General features: G+C 42.3%; 1 protein-coding gene across 13 annotated transcripts in view; it reads right to left on the reverse strand.

Moving 5' to 3' along the window:
• The window catches only part of syne1b (spectrin repeat containing, nuclear envelope 1b), a 100,782-nt gene that overhangs the window by 2,337 nt on the left and 83,356 nt on the right, over positions 1-15,089 (reverse strand). For 9 of the 13 annotated variants that reach the window (XM_050061159.1, XM_050061164.1, XM_050061162.1 and 6 more), the window contains 26 exons: positions 14,875-15,021; positions 14,642-14,796; positions 14,233-14,380; positions 14,053-14,147; positions 13,690-13,924; positions 13,102-13,296; positions 12,808-12,933; positions 12,440-12,595; positions 11,503-11,661; positions 10,949-11,115; positions 10,641-10,803; positions 10,300-10,487; positions 10,031-10,181; positions 9,725-9,907; positions 9,429-9,566; positions 8,716-8,907; positions 8,270-8,597; positions 6,572-6,640; positions 5,243-5,370; positions 4,769-4,895; positions 3,754-3,965; positions 3,231-3,431; positions 2,996-3,124; positions 2,661-2,873; positions 2,330-2,422; positions 1,302-1,360 (listed from right to left, as the gene is read on the reverse strand). In XM_050061159.1, coding sequence (XP_049917116.1) covers positions 1,302-1,360; positions 2,330-2,422; positions 2,661-2,873; positions 2,996-3,124; positions 3,231-3,431; positions 3,754-3,965; positions 4,769-4,895; positions 5,243-5,370; positions 6,572-6,640; positions 8,270-8,597; positions 8,716-8,907; positions 9,429-9,566; positions 9,725-9,907; positions 10,031-10,181; positions 10,300-10,487; positions 10,641-10,803; positions 10,949-11,115; positions 11,503-11,661; positions 12,440-12,595; positions 12,808-12,933; positions 13,102-13,296; positions 13,690-13,924; positions 14,053-14,147; positions 14,233-14,380; positions 14,642-14,796; positions 14,875-15,021 — 4,157 coding nt within the window. The remainder of the gene's footprint in view (positions 1-1,301; positions 1,361-2,329; positions 2,423-2,660; positions 2,874-2,995; positions 3,125-3,230; positions 3,432-3,753; positions 3,966-4,768; positions 4,896-5,242; positions 5,371-6,571; positions 6,641-8,269; positions 8,598-8,715; positions 8,908-9,428; positions 9,567-9,724; positions 9,908-10,030; positions 10,182-10,299; positions 10,488-10,640; positions 10,804-10,948; positions 11,116-11,502; positions 11,662-12,439; positions 12,596-12,807; positions 12,934-13,101; positions 13,297-13,689; positions 13,925-14,052; positions 14,148-14,232; positions 14,381-14,641; positions 14,797-14,874; positions 15,022-15,089) is intronic. The other 4 variants (XM_050061169.1, XM_050061163.1, XM_050061167.1 and 1 more) reach the window with 3 other exon arrangements.

Genomic DNA, 15,089 nt, shown 5'->3' on the forward strand with positions numbered 1-15,089 from the left:
ATAAAATTATTGTTTATTTGAATGAAGTCTGGTGGGTTTGCTGACAGTGATTTTGGATTTTCTGTTTCTGGTTAAACAAAAAGGATCGTACTCTTTAATAAAAAGGTCGACCTCTGCAGGAATCCTCTCCATAATGTCGCCAGACACTTATAATAATAATCTAAGCCTATTAGTGACAAAAACAAGCACCGTCAGTGAGCGTAAATTGACAGTGCGAACATGTTTAAGTGGTTAAATTGCAGTCTTTCGTCGCTGTTGTCTGCAGCAGTCTCACTCAATAGTGGATTAATTTCAAAAACTGTTCCCATTAGTGACTCAGACACAAAAACATGGGAAAATAGGGTCCAGGTGAAGAATACCAAACTCAGCCTTTACAGGAATAGTTTGGGAAGTTTATTATTTGCTTTCTTGCTGTATCATTAACAGTCACCATCACCCTCAGTAAAAACTGTCCTCTTTCAGCCTCAAAGGTTAGATGCCACAATCACTTAATGGAAATTACTGTAAAGAAGCTTACTCACACCTACCAACTGTGGAAAAACCCCCAAGTGATTTATTTCTTTAAGTTAAGAGAAAACAGTCCTGCTGTACTCTCTAAATGTACTTCATTAAAGTGAATCCTGACTCCAGGAATGCATGGATTGATGTATGATTTACACTCTGGTTGTCCTATGCTGTTACCAAAAGTGCCCCTTACCACTTCACATATGGATACCTGAGACTCACAGATGACAGACTGAGGGGGGGGGGATGGCGGATAGTCGGTGAGATAGCAGCAGCAGAAGAAGAAATGTCACACACATAAGAAAGAGATAGAGCAAGAGAGAAAGAGAAACTGCAGCCTTTGCATTGTTCATTGCAGACATTTACTGGCTCGGCAATTTGAGAAAAAAGGTGTGTGTGTTCAGTAACAGCGAAGGAGTGTTAGCTACAGAGGAATATTTGTGTTATACGTAAGAAAAATGCCCTCCGGTTAGCGATATTAAGCAGCCAAGGACATTGGCGGAGAAGAGGCCTTGCACCATCCCTTGTGAAACTCTTTTATCGAGGATGTGTGGGCTGCATTGCACCTCGTCACCGAGCCTACACAGAGCGTCTAGACTGACAGAAGATGATGGAATTCACTATCATGAGCTGCTAATCTGGCACAAGCATTAGAAACTGAAATTGGGGTTTGTTATTCTTTAAAGACACAGCTGTTGTTGGGGGAGGATTAGAAAGCATGAATCGGCCTCCAAGTGCATCATGGGCTGATGAGTTCCATTATCTTCTGGGTGTGCTAGAAACCAACAGAAAGGTACCTGTGGTGTGGACTGCTCACAGAGGGTCCAGGCTGTGACAGACTACTTTTGCCCCGTTGCTGTTTGCAATGAACAGGGGGAGGGGGAGGTAAAAGAAAGAAAGTATGTTTCAGTCCAGGCAAATCAAGACAAAGCTACCGATGAAAAGAAATCCCAAAATGAAAGAAGAGCAGCAACAAAATCATATGTGAGGGTAGATTTTGTAACCCGTGATAACAAGGAATCTGGCTTTTCAAAGTGCTCGACTACTTTGAAGTGCTTCAGCTCGTGAGTGCAACAAACTGACTGCAAATAGGAAGCTACAAATTATGCAGTGTGATGCATGGGTCTCTTTGATAACAGTGACATTTAGTAACATACACATAATATAAGCAGCGACATGCTTATTTGGACTGATATTTAGATACATACTGAATCAAAACTGATGCAAAAAATATTGCTTTCTCATTCCTGCAGCCTACAATATAAAACAAATATGATGTCATGCCTCCTACATCATAAAATCACATTTTCTATGCTTCTTTTGTACATTTAGCAGTTTCATGATAGCCAGTATTCCTAAGAATAAAACTACAGGGATCCAATAAAACTAGAGTGAGAAGAAAGTAAAGGAAAGTCTACTAGGAAAAAAAGATTTGTAGGATAGAAGTTTTTTAGTGTGGAAATACTGGAAGAGAAAAAGTAACAGCTAGGGCAAAACTGAAAAAGTCATCCAAGAGAAAGGAGGAGGAAATAAAGATGTTAGAAAGAAAGGATTCCCCAGTTCTCTGGCAGGTATTTGCTCTGGGAGTACACAACATGCAAGAAGAGTAAAAGGCTGGAAAATAGTTCAGAATTCAGAGGGTGGGAGTGTAAAGCAGGTTGTGGAGGTGTAGAAAGGTGTGAGGAGAGATTTTGGGATGGCAGGGGTGAATATGGCCTTCAACGGGGCATTTGGGGGCACAAGTTGCTGTATGCACTGTCTCAGAGGGGTAACCGAACACCTGGCCTCTCACAGAGCAGCATGTACAGGTAGATGTGTACGTTACCGATCGTCGTCGACTTGGTGTACTCCTTCCTGATACAGGACTAAGGGACCCGGACGTGTCCAGGTCATCAGCTGATGACCAAGATGACAGATCCTGGCAAAGGAAACATTTATACAAAGAGAGAAAAGAAAGACAGACACATGAAATATCAGACAGTAGCAGCCTGTAGATCAAATCCGTCCCTTCAGCAAAAATATTAGGCCCCTGACCAAAGTGAAAGTCTTCTGTTTCAAATCAAATAAACCTTTATATTACTTTTCATAAATCTACTTTAGAAACAAATCGCTTTAACCTATACTACTGCACAGGTATACGTAAAGTGATGATCTACCTGTTGACTGCTGGTAATGTCCAGAATCTTCGCCAGCTCTCTGAGGTCTCGGGTTACTTCCTTTAGCAGCAGTTTGAGGCGGTTCCCAATAACATGGACCTTCTCCTTGGCTTCCAGGCAGTCGCTGCCCTGAGAGTTGACCAGCAACTGGAGGGACATGTCTTGTAGCGAGGCAACTTTGAGCTGGGAGTCCAGCAGCTCCTGGCGGATTTGCTGTGGGGATTGTGAATTTGAGACATACAGTAAATTCTAAAACAACAGGAGAAACTGGGAGTATTCATACAGTCTTCTTGCATAAATTATAGTTATGCATTGTATAAATTATATTTCTGTACCGTAAGTGTTTTATGATGCTCGTGGAGAGTGTCACTGTCCTGGATGGGGTCGATGGGAACCACCTCATTCCTCCTGCGGTCAATGTTTTCTAACCAGAGCAGCAGACCATGGCTCATCTCATGGAAGTCCTGTTAGTCAGATGTGGATCAGGAAAGTAGAGATTCAACTCCAGCTCTATGAAACAATCTCACAGTAACATTCAGAACAACTGCTCCGTGTCTTAATGGCACCTACTTGACACTGCATGAGAGCTTCCTGTAACGAAGACCTCCACTCCTCCAGTGAGTTGCCCAGTTTGTCCCAGTGGTTGTTCATGTCTTTCAGTTTGGCCTGCAGCTCTCGGGACTCCTCGGTGTCAGATTGCACAAACTCAGCACTGCACAGGTTGATGGACAGCACAATAGCCTTGCGTTTGTCATACGCCTTCTGCAGCTCCTGTGGACAACCATTTACATTTTACAGTTAATGAACGCAGTCATCCAGAGCAACATACAAAGGATGTAACACAACAACACAAGGTTCAAACATAATAACTTGATCCCCAGCAGGTCAACCAACAAGGATGACCACAGGCATCAAGTTTCTATGTTGCGACAGCAGGAATTATCACCATAGGCCTACAGGAGGAGATGACCCATATAAAAAAGAAACACTTCAAAATACAAAATTCTATATATTTGACAGAGAAAAAACTTAAAAGATAAAGAAAAGGGAAACGCATCATGCAAAAGTATTTCCAAAAAGAAAACAATAATACCTTGAGCTTCTTGATGCGCTGCTCTATGGTCTGGATGTCGGTGCTGAGGTCCAGCCTCCGCTGCTGCTCCAGCTCTTCCTCCGTCTCTCCCAGCCAAGTCCAAACTTTGTTCAGGTCAGAGTTCAGCTGCTGCCACTGCTGCTGGTTCTGCTTTGTGCGCATCTCTTTGCTGAGGTCCTGAGCCTGCAGGAGCTCCCAGCGCTCAATCACTCCTAGATTGCAGGGTGTAAGGAAAAGATATGTCATATAAGCTGAATATACCAGAGTTGTATCCTTCTGGATGAAAGCTCTTTGCATTTACACATTTCAATATTTTATTTTTATAAACACTCATTTGAATGTATGGTAATGTAGGGTGCATACATGTGGGAGGATAGGTTGGGGCAGGGGTCGGCAACCTTTGCTATAAGAGCCATTTTTGACCAAAGTAATAGTAATAAAAATCTTTCTGGAGCCTGATAATGAAGGTAACACAAGCTATTCAGTCTAAAATAGCCTATCAACATTACTAATGGGTCTAAATGAGCATTCATTAATGTGTTTTATCACAAAATGGCTACTCTGCAGTGGGCTATTTATGATTATTTTATACTGACTTCACAGCGTTTGCAGTAAAAGCATAAAAATCTTTCAATGCATTATCAAATTATCTATTTTCCTCCGAGACTGTCCCTTTTTGGCTTCAAATTCATAGCTACCTGAGCTAGACTTAAGAGTGGCTACTGCTATTGAGCTGCAGAAAAATTTAGAGAAAAAGGTGCCAGGCTGTAGAGGTATGATGCACATTTAGTTAATGAAATGTACAAACATTTATTGTTATTCTGTGTATAGGCACACATTATTACAGTTGGAGAATGTAAGAATCACTTTAGACCTACAACACTGATGAATAGAAATTAAAATGTTAAAAAAAACAACTGTAAAAGCCACAGGAAGCCACTGGAGAGGGGCTAAGGAGCTGCATGTGGCTCCAGAGCTGCAGGTTGCCTACCCCTTGGTTTGGGTGAAGTATTACCTGATGTCTGGGACTCTGAGCTGCTGGGATCTGCCAGTCCAGACACTGTGTCTTCCTCCTCCTTCAGCTCAAAGCCCATCCTCTTCACTGTGTCAATACTGCCCCGACACTCACCCAGCAGCCGCATCTACACAATAAATGTATGTTGGGTTACTGGTATTATTTTGTATAGAACAATCAGTGTAAGCAGGTTATATTACATACTTTAGGATAGGACATACATTTTAACCTTATGACTAAGATTTTGTAAACTGGATAGTGTAGTAAGTCCTGCTCTAAAGGTGAAAGATATATCATTGGCTGGTGGTAAGTTAACAAAATCTGTGTGGGCATTATATAATAACATAAATAAACATGAGTTTTCTAGTCTTATACCCATGTTGGCTGTTAGATTGCATTTAAATAGACAAAACAGAATTAATTATCACTTAATGTACAGTTTGGTGCTCATTTCAATATAAGAGTAACACATACATATCCCATATATGAGGCATCCAGTTCTGTGCTTGTGGGTGTGCGACTGCGGCTGCTGTCCGTTTGTTGCAGGTGGAAACGACTGGCATCCAGAGGGTGAATATGTGAGTCTGTAGAGGCAACCTCCCCTGTAGACACCACATGGACAGATTATGACCAAATATTGTATCATAATGGACACTTAAAAATATGCTTTACACCCCATGAAGAGATAAGGCCCCGTTCAGACAGAGAAACACAAGACGTGGAGAGCAAATGAGTTGTAAGAAGTAGAGGGGAACGCAGGTCACTTGTGACTCATGTTGCCCATCGCAGTTTGACAAGTGATTGTCCCTGCATTTTCAAAAAATTGTAACACACACTCAACCTCATCGCAGTGCTCTCCTGTCCTGCTTTCATTAGGAATCACATCCTTCATTTGAAACAGAGAGTACAAAAGCATAGGCCTGTCATGATAACTGCTTTGTTGGACGATATACTGTCCCACAAATAATTGCGATAAATTATATCATTGCCATTTTGAGAATAGAATGAGTTGTCAGAGGGTAAAACTGCAAACAACAGGCTTTTTGGCTAATTGCCAGGGATTGGCAAGCTAACAACTATCAGGACTGTGCGTCTCCCACTCCAAAAGTGCAGCTGTAGGCCACCAGTAAGCTACATGGTGTCCTCTTTGAACTCACACATGCAGGCAGGGGTGGAGAGAAAAAAAAAAGGAAGAACCGCCACGTCCTTGTCTAATAAAGGTCAGAAAACCCCTGCTGTTTATTGTGGCATCGTCATGTCCATATAAGGGTAAGTTAAGGGATAACATAATCATCATGACAGACCTTAAAAAGCATTTTTCCTTACAACATGTGCCTCTGTATGAACGGAGCCTATGAAAAGTTTACTTCAAACAAATCTGCCATCCCCTCAGCAAGAAGCTCAGACTTGTTTACGGTGACAGTAAAACATCATGCTTTTGTGAAACACAAATAGCACATCAAAATAAATCTGAAGAGGTTAGCTACGGAGTGAACTGCAAACCAAAGTAAGAAAGCCAGTTAGAAAGAAGGGTTAGGCTGAATTCCATTTCAGTTCTGCAGAATTAGAAACCAAGGCAGAACCAGTGAATTGAAGAAATACAAATGGAATTGACCCTATCCCCCAGTGTTAGAACGTGTTGCCATTGGTTACAGTGTGTGCCCAAAGTGTGTATAAGAGAGGAAATCAACACAAATCAAAGTCCAAGCTGGTGAATAGTCTATCAGTGTGGTATCACTCAGAGTGCAGCTGTTATTTCTGGCCCCAAACACTTGTGGCATGCTGGGGTCTGCTGTTGCCTACCAGTGGAGGACCTCAGTGTTTGTTCTGTAAGTTTAACATAGGCCTCTGGGCTCTCTGGGATCACTACATCTGGAAGAAACATTATACAGTACACACATTCAGCAGTGGGCATTACACTGTTTGACTCCATGAACTGATTAACCTGCTATTCATCTGTTGTCTGTAACTTGCTCTGATGCACCAGAGTTTGACGGTTATCGGTCACAGGAAGATACACTGTATTGACAATATGCTGTGTCACAAACCTTACCCATCCAGCATCTAAAATAAACCATGTATTACCAAGTATATGTGAATACTCCTTGGTCCATGGTTAAAACTACAGCTGAAACCCAAATAGGAATGGGTATCGAGAACTAATACTAAATTAGCACCAGTTTCAAACTAGTTGGTACCGAAATATCGATAAGCTCCTGGACAAATGGTGCTGCTGTCAGTATTTATGCAACGTTAATTTGTTGCTGCCATTTTCAAATTCCTCACCATCTACTAATCAGGATGAAGCTGTCGGCGTCAGGCTAATACCTTTGCGTCACTGCACATTTACACTCTGTGGTGACCAGTTATGGCTGACAGAAAACAATGCTCAGAAGTGTTGAACATTGTTTTATAGTAACTTTCTTTGTAGTCTATTTCAAGAACTACTGTTCTTTGGGTATTTGTAATATTGTTAAGTTTAGCTTCTGGTAGTAAAGAAGCATAAGGCTAGAAAACATTTATTGACCAGTAATTGCTCCTCCCTAATCATATATACAGGAAACTGAGAAATCAATTTAACTTGTTATTTCTGAAAAAAAAAAAAAAAAGTAATAATGAGAAAAGTGTTGAATTTTTTTTTTTTTATTTACATCTTTTCATGTCAGGTCTTAATTTTCTGCAACAAATTATGGAGAATTATTGTATGAAGTCACCATTGTATGGTCAAGAGAGGTTTCATGTGAAAAAGTCTGTTATCAAACTGTTTCTGAACAACCAGATCCCTCAATGTAGTAAACCGTATTTAATAGCATATTGGATAATGCCTGGAATTTTATGCTACATGTGATTTTTCAAAGATATTCTTTTTCTACCAGTTATCTCCAGTTATATAGTCTTGGTAACATTTACAGACGGGTGACAAATGACAGTAAAAAACAACATTAAGTGTCTTCGTAAGGTGTTGGGCCACCATGTGCCGCCAGAAAAGGTTCAGTGTTTCTTGGGATGAACAGTGTTCTTCCAAAAGATAGTCCCTCATTTGACTTTTTCAAAAGGTGGTGGAGAGCGTTATCTAGCATGTCGGTCCAAAATTAATAGGGCCTGCTGAACATTTTTCTACATGTCACTGAACAAGATTTATTGTTAATTGCTTAATTGTACCATGCAGTCTGCCTGTGTGGAACCATCTGAATTTGTTATGTTTCTCCAATCATATATTCAGGTTTTTCCTTTATTCTGTCACCTGTCTGTAGTTCCTGTAGGCAAACTCAAAGGTCAAAGTTGGACACTGAACAGCACCTGTTAGTGAATTTCCTTCTGGATCAATAAAGTAAGTATCTATCTATCTATCTAGATTAAAGGATATTATCCCTCCTTAACTGTTAACTGTCAACATTTCAGAAATACCTCATACACCATTGCTCTAAATCACAGGTTTCTTTTAAGTCTCAGTTATCACTTTAACGTAAAGGAAAATGCTTTGTGTGTTTGGAAACTAACCTGACAATGCTGAGGCAGGCCGCTGGAGGAAGTCGCCCTCTTCGCTCTGCTGCTCTCTCAGGGCCCTGCTGGCGCTCTCCAACCCGCGGCTCAGGTCGTAGTCGTGATCCCACTCGAGGGGAATGGAGTCCACACTAGCTGGGGTGTCCCTGCCCGAACGCTCGGTCCGGAGCTGAGCGGCCAGTGAGGCTGAGCGGCCAGAGGAGGGCAGAGGTGACAGGAAGCCATCCCCTAAACGCTCACCCCATGGAAGGCTGGATAAGTCACCGGGCTCGTCCAGCTCCAGCTCGCGGTCCGAGAATGACACTTCAGTATCATCATCTGCAAGCTGAAGAAGAAGCATAGACACAACATGTACAGATTGTGCTGAATATTTGAGTGCCTGGAATCAAGCCACAATAGATCATGAAATAATGGATCAATAAAAATATGAAATCAGGTCTTACAGGAAGACGAATGAGCTTTTTGTAATAGCGCTCAACTCGACCAAACACTTCCTGGCAGTAGCGCTGTAGCTCTTCCAGTTCCTCCTCGATGACAGCTGCATCCAGAGGTTCGCTCTTCTCTATCAGCGCCTCTCCCTGGTGAAAGATGTGCTCGATCTTGGCTGTAGTGAGGGAGATCTCCTGTTGGAATGACTGTGGGAACGCAAGATGAGGAGAATGAAGGGCATAGATAAACAAATCTTCATTAACTGTGTTTTCAGGCTAAACACCAGGCTCTTTCACCGTCTTAATTTCAAAATGGACAGCCGATCCCAGATGGCAATTTCCTGATTTAATCATTTTAATGTTCAGTATGACTATGACTTGTGCAATGTAATCTTGCAATATCAGTCAGTCTAGCTGCTCTTCACAATAACAAATATCAGAATAAAAACCTAAGAAAATGTGTAGATAAATGAGGTGCAAAAATCCAAATATATCAAGAGTTAAACATTTCAAATTCTTTCTCAATTCATATTTAGGCCCTGTTACACTATACTAAGAAAGGACAATCTCAAGTGCCAAAATCTTCAGAGAGTCTAAAGGTACAATAAATCTAAATATATATACACACATACTGTGTCTGGTAGTCAATATAAATGAAAGAAATCCCAAAGCATGCTTTGCAAATAGTTTTCAGACCATGTTTGTCTGGACCACTGTGACAAACCCACCCTGAGTTGTTTGATCTTGGCCTGAATGTCACACTCAGAGAAGTGTTCAATGTTGGTCAGCTGCAGGTCCATCTCTGTCAGCCACACCAAGATGCCGTCTCTGGCCGTCTCAAACTCTTCTCTCTGACTAATAAAGTGCTGCACATTTCAAACATAGATGCTGCTGTTAGAATGAACTACACTTGTACATTGTGCAAGTATAACATGTAGAATAAACTAAGCTTCATCAGTCATTCAGTCAGTCACACAGATGCTACCATCAACACAACATGATCAATGTAACAATGAATATGTACCTTAAGCCTGCGGAGGATGGATGCCACCCTCTTCTGCAGGTTGTCCCATCGCTGATTGGCATCATGAGCCATCTCCCTCAGACGACAGGAAGAGTCAGTGCGGTTTTCTCTAGCCAGGCGGCGATATTGCTTATTGATTAACTCCAGCTGGGTTAGGCTTTCATGGACTTGCCTCTGGAAGGCCTACAGGAACACATAATTATATTAGTGTAGTGCTAATCAACAGCACCATCCCACTGGGTCACAAAAATGTCATGTGTCCTGTTTCAGTTTTTAAATTGTTTACACGGAATACTTTTGCAATACCTCAAATTTCTTAAGTTCCTCCTTGGCTACGGTGTACAACACACCAGAGGAGTTGGGCAGAGCAGCAGTCTTTTCTGAAGTGGCCAGCCACTCCTCAAATCGTGCAAAGTCGTCTAGGAATTTCTGCCACAAACGCCACGTCTCCTCAATCCTAGGGGGGGAGATATTAGTGAAAATGTGGTAAGTATAATGTAATATTTGACAATGACCTTTTTTCCATCCATACTACTCTCTCTCTTTTTGTTTTCATCTAACATCTGACATCTTACTTGAGTCTCCTCTCCATAGACAAGGCACAGATGCTCCTCCAGCGGCGATCAAGGCTACGAGTCGCCTGCTGGATGGAGTCGCACTCTGCATCGGTGGCACAGGCGTCACAGTCGTGCAGAAGCACCTCACACAGGTTCAGTACAGATGCCACTCCTGTACTGTGCTTCTCTATGTCACGCTGGAGCTCCTGAGTGGTGAGTAAAAGAGAGACAGGGAGTAAGTGTGTGCAATAGTAAGAGAGTGATACACAACAAGGGAGAGAGAGAGGATAATATAATGAAATCTATCTAAAACTGTTGTATTGTGCACATTTTATGCACTGTAGTGTACATTATGTTACCTGCTGTAAATCGAGCTTCCTCTGAATCTCCTGGAAATCACAGCAGTCGTAAGCGATGGGTTTGGACAGTTCTGTCTCGATGTGGGCCAGCCAGGATCGAAGGCTGCTCATGTTCTTATCCAGCTGCTGCACGGCCACCAGAGTTTCCCTCAGCTTCTTCACTCTATTAACATAATTTATTCAACTCTGTCAGTGCAATGCAAGAGTCTCTAACAAGGGATGAAAACAGTAATAGTGCTATGTCTTATTCTGCAAACAAATTACAGCACTATTAAAGCTACTTCAAGTGTGAGTGTGTGTCATTTCACCTGGCTCCGATTAGATCCAGAAGGTGCTGCCAGCGGTCGCTAACTTTGTTGAGTTTTTGTTCGATTTCAGCTGCTTTGCTCTTGTGACTGGCTCTAGCCAGGCGCTCTCCCAGCTGGTGCAGCTGCAGCTTGTTCTCCTCAGCCACAGTGATCTCCTCCTGGTAGTCCTGAGAGATAACGCAACACAACCAGAGTGTAAGGGAAACTTAAAAAGTTTGATTGGAAAGGATAAATGAAGAAAAACAAACTGGTGTAGCTACAGCACAATCTGTTCATACAGCAGTATTCTGTCCAGTTAAAATGTACTATTTTCTATTTGCTCTGTAGCAACACCCCCTCAGTCGTCACTCTGTCAGTCATAGCAACAAGGTGTGATTTTAACTGAGGCAACAGATAGAACAAGGATCAATAACAGATGGATCTCTAGAAGTTGTTTAAACAGGGCATAAAGAAAATAATGAGCAAGTTTTGCATTTCTAGAAAAACTAACTGTCCTGATGCCAAACTTTGCACAAGGAGGAAATGTTAGATTCGTCTGAGATGTTTCTTCTTACCTTGCGGAGCTTCTCGATCATCTCCTCAATGCTGATGTCTCCATTTTGCGAGACCTTGCTCTCCATGTTGGTGAGCCACTCGCAGAGCTCCTTGTACTTCTCGCTGAACACGGTCCACTCATTCAGCTTCTCGCTCACCTGCTGCCGGCGCAGTGACAGCTGCAGAGGCACAGCGACATATATTCAGTTCAGTGCATTACTGTGCAGAATGGTTAAAAACAAATAACTACCGCATGTTAAACTGTAACAAAAGTGCATTCATGTCAAAAAGTCTCAAACGGAAGCAGTGTTTAAAAGATCACTGCACTGTGACTGAATCATTTGCATCGAGCAAGCGAGTGTGTGCCTCTGTGTTTCCTGTATGCGTATTTTATCTACTCTACACAGGATGCAACTATGACCTTGAGGTTTACGTTTGCACGGCACAGGAACTGCTCTAGACAGGAAAGTTCCTTTAAAAAATGTAGTGAAATGCCATTTTGAGTTGCACTTAATTAATCTGGGTAACAGTGAGTGTTTTCATAGCTTACATCTTTATTAAGATCTGTGCAAATCAATGTGAGAGAAAAACAAAGAGGAAGAACCTTTTTTTTTATTATAAAACTTGTTCTAGCTCCTTTTTATATTATGAATTAAAAAGAGTGTGTGTAAACATTCTCGTTCAGTAAGATTAAGTTGCATTTCTAAAACTCTTTTGTTACGTAAATATTCTGTCTTTCATGCGTGTAATGGTCGGCTGTATTTGATGTTGTTAGAACCAAAGTGTAACAGTCTTATGATTTGTTTGACACCAGCACCACCATGTGGTATTTCAAGGAACTGCAGAGACAAGACCAGTCTATTCTATTTGAATAACACTCCAGTAGCTGATCAGATGCCCAGTATACAGTATATTCAGAAAATACACTATGCACAAATGCTGTGTGGTGAAGTGTACCTGGTGGCAAATTTCGTCCCATTGTCGATGCAGCAGCTCAATCCTCTCCTGCAGGACAGACAGGTCCTCAGCACTGATGTAGCAAGACAGGGACTCTCGCAGCACAGTCAGATGGGCCAGATCGCCCGACCAGCCATCAAATGTGTTCTCCAGGTCCTGTTATTGAAACAAAAGTAGTATTATGAAGACATTCAACATTCAATTAAGTTTATTACAAAGTCTGCTCAACTTATTCAAATATCTCCACACTGATTCTACATGCTTGGGTCAAGCTCCCCAAATGATATTGAATTTTAGCCTTGTGTTATTCTTATGGAAAGTTTCCATGGTGTAACATTTCAGCCTAATCAAATGACTGAGGTTGTTACCTTGCAGCGCATCTGCTCAGCTTGCAGATCCTCGTGGTGATCAGGAAGAGGCTGGGAGAGCTGCCGTTTGAAGGCTCGTAGTTTCTCCAGTGATCCACCAATACCCCTCTCGCACCTCTCCCAGTCCTGTGCGACACAAACAATGGTTTCAACTGCATGAGTGCTACATAACTTAGAGTTAAACAGCTAACAGCACACAAACTTACTACAAAGCAAAAACATTTACAGTATCTCTTCAACCTCCCCCTCATGTTCCCTGTGCTCCACAAGCTGCTGGCAATTTGCCTGGTTTACCTTTAACAAGGTGGCAAGCTCTTTCTTCTGATCGTCCAGGCAGATGCTGGCATGTTTCCATCGCTCCTGGATGTCAGTAAGCTCTGCCTGCAGGGCCACCTCCGCCCGGCTATCAGCTGACAGGAGCAGTTGTCTGCCAGCCTCCACTGTCAGGATGTAGCTGCCCTGCTGACGCTGCAGCACCTTTTCCTTCAGCTGAACCAGAGAGCACAATCACACATGCCTGTCAAACCTCCTGCCATCTGACATATGTAAACAGTTCCGACAGTTAGGTCTTTGGAGTATCATATAGGTTTATCATGTCAAGAAAAATGAAACACTATTGATTTTTAAGCCCCCTTTGCAACCAGTCTGTCTCAGTCCCTGCTGCAGCTCATAATTTTCCAAGTACGTTTCTTCTCTCTTCATTTATCACGATTTTAATCTGAGAGGATTTTTGCCAGAATCCACAGCATACTACATCTTAGTCACCCTGACAAACAAATATGCCTGTTCTGGAGAGATTTGTGGGAAGACTAAACACAAAATGTGTGTCGCTCTGTCCAGCACCATCTGCATAAATCTGAGATAAGACTTTCCATTATGTACCTGGACAGCATCCAGCATGGAGCGGGCTTGTTGCAGAGGCACTGTAGTCCCTGTCTGAAGGGCCTCTGCAGGGTGGGAAATCTCCACCAGCCATTTGCGCAGCTTCTCCACCATTTCTCTGTAGCGCTGCCACTGGCGGATCAGACCATCGATGATACCCCGCCTCTGTTGAGCACGCCGCACTACGCCCTGCCACTGGTTACTCAGCAGAGCCAACTTCAGATTGAACTCATCTCTGCAGGAGAGAAAAGTAGTTTTGTTAACAGATTTTTCGGTGGCAAACAAAAAGCAATGAATTAACTAAGTCTGCCAATCTTCTATTCAGAGTAACACTGTATAAATATTAAAGTAACAGATCTTTACCTGTCATCCACCTGGCCCTGCTCTAACATCCGCTGTCCATCACTGATGATAGAGTGGAGAATCTGCTGCCGACTGAACATCTCAGCTTGGAATAACTTGAAGACAACAAATGGTTGATTAATGATTAATAAATTACAAAAGCAGCTGCTTCAGAGAGTTTCACTTCAAAGGGACTCTAACCTCATGAGCTTTTTGCTGCTCCATCAAACTCTGGTAGTTCCCAGATATCTCCACTGCCAGATTCTCTTCTGTTTGGACCAAGAACTCCATCCATGTCTCACACTTCTCCAGGAAGGTCTGCTGCTGCAGCAGGAAGGACTGGAGTTTGCTGCAAGGAACCAAAGACCCAATTGAGTTGATTAAAACGTGTCATTTTTATACCCATCCATTCCATCTCAGTCACATGGGACAGTGGCCTTTGCTGTACATTTATTTTTGATGTTATTTGTGCCAGTCAGTCCTTCTTTTATTCACTAATTCAATAAATTTACAGTTAAGCCTCTGTACAGTGTCTTGAAACTGTACTGAAATGGATATCAGCCTCGGAAATGAAATGTTTTTCTTTGACCTTTTCTTTAATGTGTCACACCTGAATCTCTCTGTGGTCTGTCCTGAGGCTGTTGTCCAGCTCCTGTTGAGGTTCTGCATGCGTTTGATCTCTGAATCGTTGAGAGGGAGCCGATAACCAAGCTCATTAAGACGCTCCAGTTCAGGAGCCATACTGCTGAATTTCAGCATGAGCCTCTGCAGAGGACAAGAAAGATATGTTGAATTTCTTAATTTCAAAATTGTTTCTTAAAGGAAAACAATAAAAAAACAAACCTTAAGCTCCTCCATGCGGTCCTGTATGATCGTCGGGTCGGTGGAGCCGTTGGGATCTTGCACTTTCAGAGCCTCCTCAGCTTCAACTATCCAGCCCCCCAGTGAATCCAGCTGATCATTAAAGGTTTCATAGTCCTGGACTCCAGTCTGGTGTGGAAGAGAAATGTCAGCAATCCATCCAAGTGTAAAACTCATGATTTGAACTACATAAATGG

This window comes from Epinephelus moara, chromosome 14, assembly GCF_006386435.1.
Source record: "Epinephelus moara isolate mb chromosome 14, YSFRI_EMoa_1.0, whole genome shotgun sequence".
Taxonomy (NCBI): Eukaryota; Metazoa; Chordata; class Actinopteri; order Perciformes; family Serranidae; genus Epinephelus; species Epinephelus moara.